Here is a 16296-nt window from a genome sequence, read left to right on the forward strand (position 1 = left end):
ACTAACAGAGGCCCAATGCGCGGGAGCGGGGCTAGGCGGGAGCAGCCGAGCGCCGAGCGGGCCGGGGCACCCATGGCAGCTATGGCGTTGGTGGGGGGGTTGCGGCTGCTGCGGCCCCGGCGTGGCGTGAGTCAGGGCCCTGCGCCGAGGGGGGCGAGGGCTGGTCCCGGGGGGCGTCTCGGCGTCGGTGTTTGCAGCCCTCGAGTTGAGCCCGTGGGGTCAGAAGCAGAGGGGCTGGAGTGCGAGTGCTGGCGGAGGAAGGCGAGGCTGAGGGAAGGCTGCATCGCTCACTGAGAGGAGGGGGTTTCTGCCGCCTGGGGGGCCCCTTCTTCCAAAGAACAGGTGCTAGGATGAGAGGGAACGGCCTCAAGCTGCGCCAAGGGAGGCTTGAATTGGACATCAGAGATTCTGGAACCCTCAGCAGAAGAAGGATGTGGAGCTGTTGAAATGGGTCCGGAGGAGGGCTACAGCACCTCCCATAGGAGGACAGGCTGCGAAAGTTTGGCTTGTTCAGCCTGGAGAAGGCTCTGAGGAGACCTTCCAGTACCCGGAAGGGCTACAAGAAAGCTGGGGAGGGATTGTTTACAAAGGCTTGTAGTGGTAGGATGGGGGGAAATGGTTATAAACTGGAGAGGGGCACATTTAGACTAGACATAAGGAAGAATTTGTTCATGATGAGAGTAGTGAGGCACTGGCACAGGTTGCCCAGGGAAGCTGTGGATATCCCATCCCTGGAGATGTTCAAGGCCAGGTTGGATGGGGCCTTGGGCAGCCTGATTCAGTGGGAGGTGTCCCTGCCCATGGCAGGGGGCTTGGAACTAGATGATCTTTAAGGTCTCCTTCAATCCAAACTCTTCTATGATTCCAAAATTTCCTTATGGAAGGGGTTATCAAGTACTGGCAGAGGCTGCCCAGGGAGGTAGTGGAGTCACCGTCCCTGGAGATGTTTAAAAGGCAGGTAGATGTGGCACTTGGGGATGTGGTTTAGTGGTGGACTTGATCTCAGAGGTTTTTTCCAACCTAAATGATTCTGTTGTTTGTTATGAAGGTATTTTGGAGAAGATCATGCTTTACGTCTGTTTGACATGATTTAAAATTGAAGGAAGGAATACATCATTATGTTGAGGCAATGAATTAGCTTCAGCAAGAACAAGAATAATAATCAAATCTTGCATTTAGAAAGAATGTGATTGTAACAGTTTAGCCTGTTTACTAGTTTAAACAACCAACAAATCAAACTATTGAAAGGACAGTGCGGCAGCAGGAACGAAGGACAGACCTGAGCTCACAAAGAGGACATAATGAAGAAGGAGATAAGATGAAGACTGTCAGAGGCGTCTGAAGGCACAGAGAAACTGTGATGTGCATACAACAGTGGGTGATAAACTATGATAATGAGTTCACAGAAAAGATGGATATGTAAAAGGTTTCCGTGAATCTATATGAATATGTATGTTTAATCAGTATTTCCCAGAATCTATATGAATATTTTACTGCTATTTCACGGAATCTATATGAGTATGTATGTTTAACCAGTATGAAAGTCATGTGACCAGCCTCAATAATGGGACATATTAGGTGAGTTAACCCCTATGTACCCTGGCACTGTTTATTAAAAGAATACCTGCTTAATAATAAAATTGGCATTGATTTTGACTTTTCACAGCATCAAAGTGTAAAAGAGAATTATAGTATCACGGAATCATTAAGGTCGGAAGAGACCTCTAAGATTATCCAGTCCAACTGTCAGCCCAGTGCAACCATGCCTACTAAACTGTGTCCCAAAGTGCTACATCTGGGTGTTTTTTAAACACCTCCAGGGATGGAGACTCCACCACTTCCCTGGGCAGCCTGTTCCAATGCTGTATATTATATGTTTAACAGAAAGGCAATCGAGAAAATGCCTATAGGTTTAGATACATTAACCACCAAAAGGACATGTAGTTATTTTGTATATAATGCTAGTGCGTTTGTAATTCAATTATAGTGTTGCTTCTTGTAGGTGTGGGAAAGCCCTATGTGTAACCAGCACCGAGCATTGGGGTCTTTGCCAGAGGAAAAGAAAGAATTTTTGCGAAATGGGCCTGACCTGCAGGAGTTCGTCTCTGGAGATCTGTCCGACAAGAGCACATGGGCCGAGTATAAAGGCAATTTAAAACGTCAGAAAGGAGAAAGGTAGCTGTGAGTTTAAACTACTATAGTTGCTTCTGTGCACTATCTTGCAGGTTTAGTATTAACTACAAAATATATAAACTGTATTTTTATTAAATGCTGCTGTACTGGCTTGCCAGTTTCATGATCCTTCAAGAAAGAACCAGCGCTTACATTGTTAACTTCAGTTATGTAACAAAACATGAAGAAAGGGTGGTATTTTCTCATGAGTGTGTTTTCCATGGCCTGTATTAAATTACAGGCATACATAAGTAGGTGAGCATACACTACTTGTTAAAAACTATTGATAAATATTTTTGATAAAATAAAACAAAAAAAATGAAGACTAAATTTAAAAATGCTTAAATTCCTCCTATTTCCAGTTATAAATTTGAGCAGCCTTTGTGTGGGCCACATAACATACACTGCCATTAATTGTTGCAGTCCCAGGATGGCACCATTAAATCCCACCAGTACAGATAACAGTTTTAAACCTGCCAGTGACAACAAACTCCTGCTCTTGAACGCTGGGATGATGGTGAACATGGAAGAGTGAGGTCTGTTACGACTATGAATGATGTGAATACTGGTTGCCGAGTTGTGTTTGTTTTCAAGGCAATTTACCTGGTTGGGATCTATAACAAATTAAAGTGGATCAATGAAATTAGTGGAAGCTTACTGTATAAATAATGTATTAATGTTTATATTTGCTTGATGTTATTCAGGCTGCGGCTTCCTCCTTGGCTGAAAACAAAGATTCCCGTGGGAAAGAATTACAATAAACTAAAGAATACCTTGAGAAGTTTAAATCTTCATACGGTAAATCTAGTACCAACCAAGTTTTCTTATAGAAATAAGACATTTTTTTACAGATAGAAAATTTCTTCTCTGTGGGTTACAGGTAGAAATCATGTCTTGCATGATTTCCCAACACCAAAACCAAGCCCAACCCTGATTCTGTTTGCCAGCAGTGAATATTACCCATAAAGAATGAAGACAAATCCAGCAGAGTATTTCATGGTTTTCCTACAGTGATTTTAAATACTAGGGTTTGCCATTTTTATATCACCAAAGGGATCAGGAGATGCTATGTGTGACTCTTCTTAATGGAGACACACACAATTTCATAGACACATACACGTTTTGCATGAAAATAAATTCTAGAAATATGTGTATTTCATTAAATACACCTTCTGGCTGGTAAAAAGTGGTGAGTATGCTTTTTATCTTTTTTATGAATAAGAAACTCATCGTGCTTTGATGAATCACAGACTTTGTGAAAATTTTATCGGTTTTTAAATGTAAAATGTTAATGACAATCTGTACCGACTAATAAGGTAGTTACATGGCTGAGGAGTTTTTGGAGTTGAAAAGTAGAGGAAAAGAGTGATAATGGATGTTGGGAAACAATTCTTCTCTTCCTAGCTGTTCTGCTGACTTCTTACAGAAAAACATGTAAATCTGTTATCTCTGCATTTATCATCTATTTTATTTTGTTTGTAGGCTACTATTGGCATTGAATAATAATAATAATTTTCAGTAACAACATTGAAAAAAGACAAGTACGTTACTGTCTTTTAACTCTAGGTATGTGAAGAAGCACGCTGTCCCAACATTGGAGAATGCTGGGGAGGCGGTGAATATGCTACAGCTACAGCTACTATTATGGTGAGCCATTAGCCTTTTCTTAAGTATTGTTTTCATGTTTGATCTGTCTGTAGTGTGGTGTTGGATTTCTGCTCTAGTGGAGTGGGTTTATTACAAGAAATTCAGAGTGAAGTACTGTCCTAGGTTTTTTTTGCTTAGTATTGGGATTTATCTGATCCAGTTTATGCAGCAGTTTCTCAGCTGAGCAGTAGTGATGTGTACAACGTAAGGGTAGGATTGTCTTTCTTATTTCAGCTGATGGGTGACACATGCACCAGAGGTTGCAGATTTTGTTCAGTAAAGACAGCAAAAAATCCACCTCCACTGGATCCCGAGGAGCCATACAACACAGCAAAGGCTATAGCTGAGTGGGGCTTGGATTATGTTGTGTTGACGTCTGTGGACAGAGACGGTTAGTATGTTGCCTCTCCTCTATTCTAGTCTAAGCTCTCACCTGTCTTTCCTGGGGTAAGGGCGTAAGGACAGACCTTGATAAATATTTATCACTCAGCATAATTGTTGAGGATTACTATTTTACAGGAGTCAACAGTGCTGAAAGTTTCTACACATTCTTAGTATTTCTCTGTCTCTGGTGAAATGTAACAGGAGTTACGCTCTTATTGAAGTAAATGGTGTTATATTAGTAAATGTTTTAACTTTTTTCTTCAGAATACATACATATACTCAGTGTTCTATCAGCAAAAATATCCCATAAACATTCATGTACAATACTATTTCAGACCCTTCCAAAAACTAAACCTGTAATGTATTATATGTAACAAAACTGAAAGCTGCCTTACAAAAGGTAGTAGTAGCTCTGTTGTGGTGACACCACGCAGGTGAGAACCATCGTAAAGACTGTTCAGTCTTTGTGGTGACAAGTCCAGTAGCTTCAAAGTGGCTTACAATAAAAGAGCAATAATATGTATATTTTAAGTGTTATAGAACTGTTTCTTAAACCAAAACCATGAGCAGATAAAGCCATTCTGTGCTCAGGCTGACAGTGAACCTAGAGGCAAGTAAATTGGGAGTAAACATGAAGGCTGCCGTTAGACTTTGAACAAGGCTTGGTAGACTATCTGTTGTAAACCTTTGGCGTAAGCGGTTAAGATAAGTCCGGCGTTTGACAGCTTCGTTGTTTTGCACTTGAATTTGAATCTGTAGTTTTTCTGTGGCTTTGCTAATAAATAAGTTTCTTAAACGGAAAGGTTAACTGAATAATTGAAATGTTTGTAGATATGCCTGACGGTGGAGCAGAACACTTTGCAAAGACAGTCTCTCATCTGAAAGAAAGGTATATTATTAATGTGTCACTGTAACTATTAAAACTTTAGAATGTATACTGTGTATAGGTCAAAATATCCTTTAGCTGGATTATTCCAGGGGCCATGTGAATGCAAAAGTGTGCCTTGAGCTTGTGTGTCCTTTTTTACCCATTTTTCATCTTTCTTATACTACAGCCCCGAAGTATTTTGACTTTGGAAGAATTTCCAATTTAGCTCAGGCTTATTTAAAGTGAAGCACTGGCTTATTGCTTTGAACTGGCAGCTGGTTTACCAGGAAATGAGTACATGCTTTTGAGCTATGTTTGTTTTTGAAGCGTGGGGCTCAAACACAGTGGATTTAGGTAACAAATGTCACCACGTGACAGACAAAGTCATGTTTCTTGTTCAGCTGCGATCAGATTGCTTTGTGTTTTCCCACGCTGGCTCTTTCTAAGCCTGCAATTGAACATTCCCACTTTCCCTAGCTGTGCCATCTTCACTCTCTGCGTCAGTGCTCTGTATGCTGTTTGATAGCATACTTGTCTACCTGCGGATTTCATTTAGATAACCTCACTGGAGTCTTTATCCAGCGTGTCCTGGGACTCAAAAGGTCCCTGCAGTTTTTCCCACCTGCCTTTCTGAGCTGAAATCTGCCTGCAGGGAACCAAGTTTAGATTCCAGGGCAATAACAACGGAGCTATCTTATCCCAGCAGGCAGGATTAAAGCTTCTCTGTGTTGTAAAGCTACGGTATTGAACTCACGTTGAGTTAACCTGCAACAGACACATGAAAAATTGTAAGTGAACAGTGGGTGTCATTGTTGTTGGGACTGTTGGAATTGCTTTTATATTTATTTGGCTTTCATTCTGTTTCAGCTCACATCTGTGAAATCAGGAATTAAACAGTGATGTTCTGTTTGAGTTGTAAGCCAAGCATTTGCAGGAATCTGTTGGTTTAGAATTGTATCTTGAATTTACGTTGCTTTGCTAATCAGAACATCATTTATCCAGTTAGGTGCGTTCTTTTGCTATACTGAGTGGTTTAGCAACAGTGACACGAGCCCCACCACTGTGTTCATTTCCAGCCTCTCCTTTTCAGGAATTCGAAAATCCTGGTGGAATGCCTCACTCCTGACTTCCGAGGGGACCTGAAAGCCGTGGAGAAAGTGGCGCTATCGGGACTAGATGTGTACGCCCACAACGTGGAGACGGTGCCGGAATTACAGAGGTGAGCGCTAAACCAATACGGGTAAACGGGGCACGGCTTTGGGGCTCCCAGCCTGCCCCTCGCCGCCGCCCTGCCCGCCGCCCGCCGCCAGGGGGCGCAGCAGAGACCTCGCCGCTGCCCTTTGCGCTTTGTATAAACTGGCAAAGAGCACCTCTCATAGAATCATAAAATCACCAGGTTGGAAAAAACCTCATTAGATCATCGAGTACAACTTTTCCTGTCTGCCGCTAAACCATGTCCCCAGGCACCTCATCTACCCATCTTTTAAATACTTCCAGGGATGGGGACTCAACCACCTCCCTTGGCAGCCTCTGCCAGTGCCCAATGACCCTTTCTGGGAAAAAATTTTTCCTGATGTCCAGCCTGAACCTCCCCTGGCACAGCTTGAGGCCATTCCCCCTTGTCTTGTCCCCTGTCACTTGGGAGAAGAGACCAGCACCCACCTTTCTACAACCTCCTTTCAAGTAGTTGTAGAGAGCAATAAAGTCTCCACTCAGCCTCCTTTTCTCAAGGCTAAACAACCCCAGTTCCCTCAGCTGCTTCTTGTAAGCAGCTTCATTGCTCTTCTCTGGACACACTCCAAAGCCTTGATATCCTTCTTGTAGCAGGGGGCCCAGGACTGAACATGGTATTCAAGGTGTGGTCTCACGAGTGCCAAGTACAGGGCAGAATAACCTCCCTGGACCTGCTGGCCACATCGTTTCTGATACAAGCCAAGATGCCATTGGCCTTCAGGCCAATGCCATTTGGGGCATCTCTAACTTCTTTGCAACCTCCAATGCATTTGGTTTTTTTTTTGCCTTTGTGCTGAAAATACGAGCAGGAAAGTCCGTGATCCCCGAGCCAACTTTGAGCAGTCCCTGCGTGTGCTGAAGCACGCTAAACAGGTCAAGCCCAGCATCATTTCTAAAACCTCCATCATGTTGGGGCTCGGCGAGATGGACGAACAAGTGTATTCAACGATGAAATGTAAGTTAGTGTTGAAATACATGACAAAATTCACAGGTATAAATTTTACATGTCGGAAGACTGTTTGCTTCTGCATGTAAATCACTTTGTTGGTGCAGGAAATGTTTCCTAAGCTTCATGGAAAAACAAGTTTGGTTAAAAGGGATTGAACTTTGAAATATTTTGCTTTCATATGTCTGTCGGATTTTCAGACACAATTTTGACAGGTACATCCAGCTCCTGTCAGTTTCAATGGTAGTTACAACATCTTTGTGTGACTGTATTAATAGTCTTACATTTTACTTTTTTTTTTTCTTAAAATTACTTAAATAATGGAAGTAGCGGGCTTTATTGTTTAAAAGAATTTATTCTGGCTTACTTAGATGCAAAAATTTGTCCTTGGAGTTGCAGCATGTTCTTATGTTTTCATAAAAATGTATTTTTAAGAGGAGGAAATTTCACAGTGGTAAGTGAATGCAGTGTGCTTGTAAGAAAAAATTCATAAATCCTGTAGTGTTTCTCTCATATCCTGAAAGAATATCTACCTGGTACATTATTTTGTGTGCAACAACCCATGCTTAGAACGCAGTACCAATAGTCTAGTTTTTCCATGGCTGTCCTACAATCTGGACCATAAAATTACAGTTCCCGATTTCCCCATTCTTCCTGCCTAACATTTCCTAGCCACAAGAATATGAAATCTCAGATTTAATGCTATGTGTTTTCAAGCCACATTCATGTATGTATTCAGAAACAAAATGTTTCCCACCCCATTATTTCAGTTGCTCTAATTTTGTCCCTCTTCCCTCCTCTGGGTGTGAGTTAAAGAACATGTAAATGTGCTGATAATGGAACCAGTTTCTTTGCAGAACCACATCAATCTGAACAGAGATTCCAGGGTAACAGTGAGTGTAACGTAATCAAAACGGAGTCTTTCCTTCCTTTTTGACATTGGGCAACCAGCCCAAGTAGCCAGACAATATGCAGAGGTGTTCACGCGCAATCTGATTCCTCAGCCATACCTTTGTTCAGAATACCCTGCTAGCTGCAGTGAACATAATTCTTCGGGCTGGCTGACTATTGGGTGTCTGGGTTTCCCTCTGTAAGCAAAATACCTCAACACATTTGCTTTTTATTGATTCTAGTATGTACTCGAATTTTAGCAGGCAAAGCTTATGAGATTCTGCAGGAATCAAAACTAACATACATTGTCAAGTGTGTAAAACTGGCAAAAGATGTTAGCACTGTTTCCTTTGGGTTTATAGCTCTTTAGATCTGTTCCCATCTTTTTAGTGTGAAGACTTTTGAAACAATGGAGAAGTGTCAAGTGCATGTACGTAAATCCATTTTTTGTCAAATGAAAGCCCAGACCTAAAGACACAATGAAAAAACATAAGATAAAAGCGCATGTTAAAAGCAGAGGTTACAATTTCCTGTGGCTGGAGAGCAGATTGTAATGCCGTGAGGTGCTGTTTAGACTTGGAAGAAGAGTGTTTTCTAGTTGCTGACGATGCCTTGTGATCCTTCTGCCACTAACGTGGAATTTTGGTTTTGCAGTATTGCGGGAAGCAGATGTAGATTGTTTGACCCTAGGACAGTACATGCAACCAACAAAACGTCATCTAAAGGTAAAAATGCCTTTAATTTACAGGCCACATTATGGTCTGTAGCTTGCACAGTCAAGGTTCCTGTTCCTAAAATGAGGCTTGATATGCACCCTTAACTACGGTTGTTGGGAAAAATTTCTTTCCTTGTTTAACCTGATTCTCATCTGTTATGGATTCTTCACTAAAAATTACCTCAGCCATCTAATCCCTTCCAAGGCCAGGTTAGATGGGGCCTTGGGCAGCCTGATCTAGCGAGTTGTGTCCCTGCCCATGGCAGGAGGGTTGAAACTAGATGATCTTTAAGGTCCCTTCCAACCCAAACTATTCTATGATTCTATGAGTCTATGATTCTGCACACTTTCTACTGCTGCTTGATACCATTAGCTGGGGTGACAGCTGGGGCTGAGGTGTGGTTCTGGTAAACAAAGGTCTCGGCATATAATATCTTAAACATATCTTAAACATACTGGCTCGAGCCAGCTCCCTTTCACTGTCTCATAGACTCTCCCTTAATGGTGTCACTTCAGCTTGGGAAATGACCATTTTCTCTTTCTGTAATCAGTCCAGAGCTTGAGTCTCTGTTCTGTTACTGTGTTTGCACGGAAGTAACTGTTAGCAAACAGATTTGTCTTGGACAAAAAGGGTTTGCTCAAAAGAACTGTTCAAAAACAGAGTGAAGAAATTGATGAAGCAACAACTAAAAATTAAATTCTGAGCTTTTCAGCTGAATATGAAAAGCAAATAACATGCATTCTTTTGATGGAAATCAGAGAGAAAACTCAGTTTGTGACTTGACTGTTGAAATTTTTTGAGTGTAAAATTTTGAACTTGCGATATAGCTGTGTTTCTCATCACTACATGCTAGCTATAGCCATTTCCTTTGCAGTAATACCTGATTGAAATGAATTCTTTTCATGCAGGTTGAGGAGTACATAACTCCTGAAAAATTTAAGTACTGGGAAAAAGTAGGAAGTGATCTTGGATTCCATTATACTGCTAGCGGGCCTTTAGTGCGCTCTTCCTATAAAGCAGGTAAATTACTGAAAAGCATTATATTCTTTAGCACATAATGTTTTATTGTATTTTTTTATTGTATTATTTTATTATTATTTATTATTAAAACAGTGAAGTAATATGCAACAAAGCCCACTTCAGCTCAAGGACTCCTTATATAGTTATCCTTTTTGAAAATAAATTATTGACACTTACTATCTTCTGTACGTGATCTAAATGCACCAGTATGACAGTCACTGGTATTTGTACCACAGCTGGTGTGCTTAAGCTAATTTTTTTTCCAAACTTAGTTTGTGCTATACTTAATGCATGAGGCAGGATAAAGGGTAGCCAATTTGCAAGTTTTCCCTAACACTCTGCCTCTTGGACACTTCAGGGTTTAATGGGGTCATTTGTTGTTTGTGATGTAATTTTGTTGCTTCAGGCAGTTTATTTATTATTTGTTGTCCCCTAGAAATAATTAGACACATTTATGGCAGTGCTTTTTCTGAGGAAGCACAGTGTATGCAGTCACAGGTGATATGAATGGAACGGCTGTGTAGATCCAACATCCTGCTTTTTCCTAAGAAGGCAGAGAAAACTTACCTACGGCACCTTGCATTTCAGACTGTTTTAATGCCACCTCAAACGACATTTATAGTAGGTTTCACTATAAGCTGCAGTTAGTTCATGAAATAGGAATTAATTTTTAATTATATCAATTCACCTTTCCCTGTTGGAAAGAAGAAGAAGAAGAGCTGTTTCATAAGATTAGGCCTAAGGAAAATCAGAATTCTGGGGATAGAGGGGTTGTTTGGTTTTTTTTCCTCACATCCCTGCTCTGTGTGTTGAAAGTGCTGTTGTATGGAATTTAATTACTATAAAATATTGATAAGAACAATTGTGTTGTAGAATAGAATACTCATATTAAATGTGAATGTATTGATTTATTTCATTGAAATAGCTGCAAATAATTTTGGTGCTTGTTCTTGCCTTTTAATTAGGTGAATTCTTCTTGAAGAACTTGGTAGAAAAAAGAAAGACAAAAGCCATCTGAAAATGAGTGTGAACCTATTTAAAGCAGCCAATTTTAAGGATCCTTTTCTTTCAGCGGATAATTATTCTCAGTTCCAGAAACGCAGAAGACCAGATGGTGGGTGTATGAATAAACTTACTGTCTGTCCAGAACATGTTTCTCTCACCAAAACACTTAACAGTCTTACCCAATTCCTTCTGTCAAGGCTACAACTACAAAGTACTTATAGTGTTCAGCAAAAAGTCAGAAGATAGAACTGATTTTGCAAGAGTGATGGAACTGACATGGGAGAAATGGAAGCTGAAAAAAAAAGCAGACAGATTTAAGTAGACAGGTTTGATAACTGCCATCAGTATCCCTGCTGTTAATACTTGGGAAAATGCTAATAGGTAATTTGAAAGGTACTGATATTTTGGTGTTATCATTATGTAAGACAATCATGCAGGGGCTGTGGGGAATAGAGGAGCTCTAAAGAAAGCTTGTGTACATGACAGAGGACCATATTAGGGCTGTCTTGAACTGTATTAACTGAAGCAGTATCGTTAATACTTGTTCAAGAGATAGTATCTCTTACCTGCATCTTAAGAAAATGAGCTGTACCAGTCTGATAGCTGATGCTTTTCAGGTGTTTGCATATCTCAAAGTGACACCTTGTGTTTACCAAGGCTTACGTTTTGAAGAAAACAAGAGCTCTCTGCACCAAGACAATTAACCCTGTGTAGATACCATATATTTTAAACCATAGGGAAAAAACAGAGTTGCTGTAACAGCGTAAAAGGAGCCACCCCTGGTTTGGGTATGTGGCTGTAATGAGTTGCACAGGTCCCTCTTTCGTACGGGTATGCAGAGCTGCTGCTGTTCTGTACTGTGCTTATAAGCTGCAGATATCATCTTACCATTAAAGTTAACAACTCAGCCCAAGGTGGTGGTGGCTGTGTCTGTCTGGACTGGTTACCTGGTCCCTTGAGACCTGATCTGGATGCAGAAAAGTGAACTGCATTATAGCTGAAGTGTGAAATCTATTATAATGTGGTACTAAGCGCAAGCAGAAATAAGAGCATGGCTTATGGTGTTCTGGCAACTGAAACTTCTTCTCTTTATAGTCACGGTAGTTCAAAGTGCATCTCTTCCTGATTTTCTATTGTCTGCCATGGACATTACATATGGGTTTTGACCTGGCTTCAGCTGTGTCTTCGTGAAGTTATTTTGGAAACATGCCAGGAATTTGCTATCTGGTCCCAAACTCTCATCATGCAGGTAGCCCTACGGCCAAGTACTTTCCTCAGCTGCTGTGGTCTGGGAGAGTGGACCTGCTGCCCAGGCCCTACTCAGCAGAATGTTGGAAGGAAGACAGCGAACAAAAAAGTTAATGCATTGGGGAATCTCCATAGCGTCATGGACAACAAAACTCAGCTTGTACGACCGAGGCTAGCAATGCCCAAGTGACACTTAAAGAAATGAAGTCTAGCAGTATTAAAGCATTATGAAGACAAATAGCCACAGGCTAGAAGGAATGTACTAATTAGTGTAATGGAAGTATAGGGGAGGGGAAGAGAAACCTGAGCCATAAGGAACAGAGGGGAAGAATAGAAAAACAGAAGCTCTACTTCATAAAGGCAGAGAGAAAGAGAAAATTTTTAATTAAAAAATAGAAAATCTTAAAGGAATAATACATTTTAAAAAATCTGACCACTAGTCTTGGAACCACCAGGCATATTTTGAGGTAGAAATCCTGTGCTTCAGCTGAAGTACACTGAATACCAGAGCAGTGGAAGGTTATCAGCTATGGAAAGGGAATGCAATACTCCATCCACAGCAGCAGGCAGGGAGGGGCACAGCATTAACTCCAGGATACGCAGACATTTAACAGCTACCAGCCTTTATTAGAGGTCCTATTATCAATAATGATTTTGACTTGCCTACAGAGCAGATTTAACAAAATAATACTGTAGCTTTTGCCAAGTTACTGCTCTTTCAGCATATCAACACCAGAAATAGGGGAACAAGAGAATTCTGAGCCAGACAGTTATTATCAAACACTGACAAGAGGTTATTGCACAGTAATTGTCCATGACTTTTTTTATTCCCCACTGCAAGAGAAATAAGGCTTCTGTAAACACAGTCCAGTGTTATTTCAGGTTAGAATTATTTTATGAATTACTGCTGGGTGGTTTGGAAGACAATCTCAGACTTCTACACAACCGTGTACCAGATGGTACCAAGTTGCAGAAGCTATGAAAGCTGTTTTCTAACTGCATGCTTTGCCCTGGTTTCTGAGAAAAGCAGTCATGGTTTGACTTCATAGATTTTGTTTAAGAGTCTTTGAGGACCTCTCACCATTTGTGCTATAAAAATGACAAGCCTTAACTAGGAAAAGCACTTTAAGAAGCCTTGCTTTTACAACCACCTTCCTTTTCTGTTGCCCATTCAGTTTGTCCTTAACTGTATGTTAAGCCACCAAGCTCTCACAGAACTCTTGGTTACAAATTCAGCACAGGTTTCATGACTATCTATCTCATTTTTGTTCCCAATGAAGTTTCGTGTTCAGTGACATTTTCTTTTTATATGCCAGTCACTTCGCTCTGTCAGTTTGTTTCACCAAACATCCATAAAATATTTTAAAGAACATTAATCTTCCTTGCAATCAGGAAAACAAACTGAGTTTTGGGGAATGATTTCAAATTGACACAGACACTTAAAGAGAATGAATAATGCATCATTACACACTGTGTGAAGCGTAATTAAGTGCTATGCAGCTGACTAGAGAACTGCTGCATCTTCAAGTAACTTGAAGTCTTCAGATTGTGTGTTTATTTAGGAATCGTTTTACATTTTATCCTACTTGATCAATAATTAACATTGTTTTCCCCTTCATTTGAAAGTAAACCACCAAGGATTCCTGATTCTTTGCTATAGTATGGCAACTTGCTGCAGGTGTTAAACTTGCAATAAATTCTCGGTTTGACATATTAATAACAAGTAATTGAAAACTGACCCCAGTATTCCTGAAGCAGTCAGGTAACGTTATCTTTCCTGCATTTTGTACAATTCATTTCAAGCGTTAGCTGTTGAACAAGATTGTAGCACTACTGTAAACTCCAGACCAACAGAAGAACCTCAAGTGATAAAGAAATGTAAAGTTGTTGGCCAGGACAAAAATCTCAACTCTTTTAAGTGCTCCTGTACTAACTACTCTTGGTCAAAAGTGTGTTTGTTCTATTTACTCGTGATAGTCTTGGCCATCACATGCCTGGAACCAGGCTAGTTTCAGCTACACAAAGGGTTGAACACACATAAAAGAAAAACAGTACACCTTGCCTGGCATTTACAGTTTGTCTATGTACATCTTAATTTATGCAGTCTATATCATATTATTCAGAGGCTTGTTTTAAAGCTGGATTTGCTTCAGCTGTTGCATTCACATTTTTGCAGTGAGAAGTAGTATTACTGTAGGATTGCATTTTATTCAGAACCCCATAAAAAAAACAATTCGAGCACAGGAGTCCATCACTTAATGGACACAATTACACAATTCTCATCGAGAATCACAAGCTGTAGTATCTCATAGACAAAGACTCAATAGCATTAAAACCATCTTTTACATGCACTACTCAAGCTTTCAGAGCAGGAGTGCAAGCCAATTCTAGTTCTTATTTCCCAGGCAACTGTACTCTGAAGATGATGGTTTATGATTCACAGTGCTGCAAACGCTTCCAAAGCCCACTCTTTTGTCTGGTGGTATGGTGCTCTTGCATATATGCAAGGAAAGTGTTTTAGTATCCTGAAGGCACACTCCACCAGCTGTTTGGACTGGATTCATCCCACAATTAGTGTCCCACTAAATGAACACAGCCACCAAAGAACTGAATAAGCTGGCTTTTCAAGAAGGCAAGGAAAAGGCCAGTTTTACTCCTTGTTGCTCTACAGAAAGGATCTGCTGCTCCCCTTTTCCTAAGAAAGGGGAGTTAGAGTCATCCCCTTATAATGAATTTACCCATTCTTTATCATCTTTATGATCAGGCCACAAGTCACTATCTAGGCTTTGTCAAAGTCTGCAGAAGAAGCAGTGTAGCAATAAGGGCATAGCACCTAGTTCCTCCATCTCCTTTGGAGAGTGTGCAAAAAGCCATGGGAAGCCTCAGGAACACTGACCAGTCTTGCAGCTCTTGCACATTCTTCACAGGAACAACACTTTACAGAGGAGTTTAATGGTTCATCCATCTACTTCAAACTGATGAGGACAGGTCCCATTCAGAGGCACTACTGTTGCAGCCGTGTGCAAGTTTCTGAAAAGCATCTTGATTTTCTGAAGCCTCTACTCACCCTCCCCATTAAGCTGAGCCCTGAAGCAGTGCTGTTCTACCCTGAACATAGTTCAGGACAGGGGAACCTTAAAGCACAACTTGTCAGTACCCTCTTCTTAATCCCCAAGGAGAAATGACCAGCTTGTCTTCGCACGTGCTACGGGGCAGAGGTAGTCAAGAGGATGCCTACCAGTGCTTACAAGTACCATAACTTCCTCAGATGGTTGTCTTCTCTGTGGGTGTTGTATGAAAGCAGTGGTAGTCAGGTAGGAAGAGGAGATGGCACGATTAAAGATGACAGTTTAAGTCCCCATAATTCCCACTCATTTCTACTGGCTTCTGATGTGCTCCTCACAGAAGAATCTTGCAATAGGGCAGAAAGCCCGAGGCATGTTTGCCCAAAGCTCTGAGTTATTGCTGCATAGTATGTCCCAATGTGGAAGCCATTTACTGCAGAATCTGAAAGCATCTCGTTCAAGGATACAGTTATTTCAGATAACAGCCTCTTGTATAATAATTTGGGTAGACAATGCAAGTTCCTTAAATCTTCAAGTGTCTGTCCTAAAGCTTAAACTGTATCAACATTTCTGTGGGTAAATAGGACTCATTACCAAGACAACACTGATCTTATGCTCTGTTTGACCACCGATACAGCATGCTTGAAGGCCCACCAAAGTTATGACATGACTAGTTACAGGATAATACTCTAACATCCCAACGCTACTGTTATTGAACTAAGACATCTACGCTTTCTAAACTGGAACCTGTTCATGGTCATCCTTCTCTATCCTCCCCTCCATTTTAAAACCCCATGCAACAAGCCAAATGCAAACTCTGTCATCTCAAGGATTTTAATAGCACTGGTCAATTGAGAATAATAAAAACAAGTAGAAATAAAAGTAAAGGCAAAAATGTCAAAATAACATAGGAAGTATTCATTCCTGCTAATTAAATGAGGTAGCAAGCTCACTAACTTATGGGGCTAAATTTTTATATTTAATAATTTCTTAACAGCAGAGAAAAATTTTTGCAGATTCATCAAGAAAGCTGCTTTCAGTTGACATATGTAAGCAGAAAGGAAGGAATGAAAATAACACTCAAGTAGCTCTGAAGCCAAC

The 16296-nt window shown here is 40.7% G+C and overlaps 1 protein-coding gene across 2 annotated transcripts in view; it reads left to right on the forward strand.

Annotated features, from left to right (window-relative positions):
- Nucleotides 1–16296, forward strand: part of LIAS (lipoic acid synthetase) — an 18629-nt gene continuing 2333 nt past the window's right edge. The window contains exons 1-11 of one of the 2 annotated variants that reach the window (XR_008449819.1): nt 1–126; nt 2003–2175; nt 2877–2970; nt 3739–3819; nt 4054–4210; nt 5035–5092; nt 6162–6290; nt 7114–7259; nt 8796–8866; nt 9766–9877; nt 10843–10991. Coding sequence is in view for 1 of the 2 variants with exons in the window: in XM_054066256.1 (XP_053922231.1) it covers nt 16–126; nt 2003–2175; nt 2877–2970; nt 3739–3819; nt 4054–4210; nt 5035–5092; nt 6162–6290; nt 7114–7259; nt 8796–8866; nt 9766–9877; nt 10843–10895 (1185 nt within the window). In the remaining variant the exon portion in view is untranslated. Of the gene's footprint in view, nt 127–2002; nt 2176–2876; nt 2971–3738; nt 3820–4053; nt 4211–5034; nt 5093–6161; nt 6291–7113; nt 7260–8795; nt 8867–9765; nt 9878–10842; nt 11947–16296 lie in introns of those variants that run through there. The other variant, XM_054066256.1, reaches the window with a different exon arrangement.

Source organism: Cuculus canorus, chromosome 4 (genome assembly GCF_017976375.1).
Source record: "Cuculus canorus isolate bCucCan1 chromosome 4, bCucCan1.pri, whole genome shotgun sequence".
Classification (NCBI taxonomy): domain Eukaryota; kingdom Metazoa; phylum Chordata; class Aves; order Cuculiformes; family Cuculidae; genus Cuculus; species Cuculus canorus.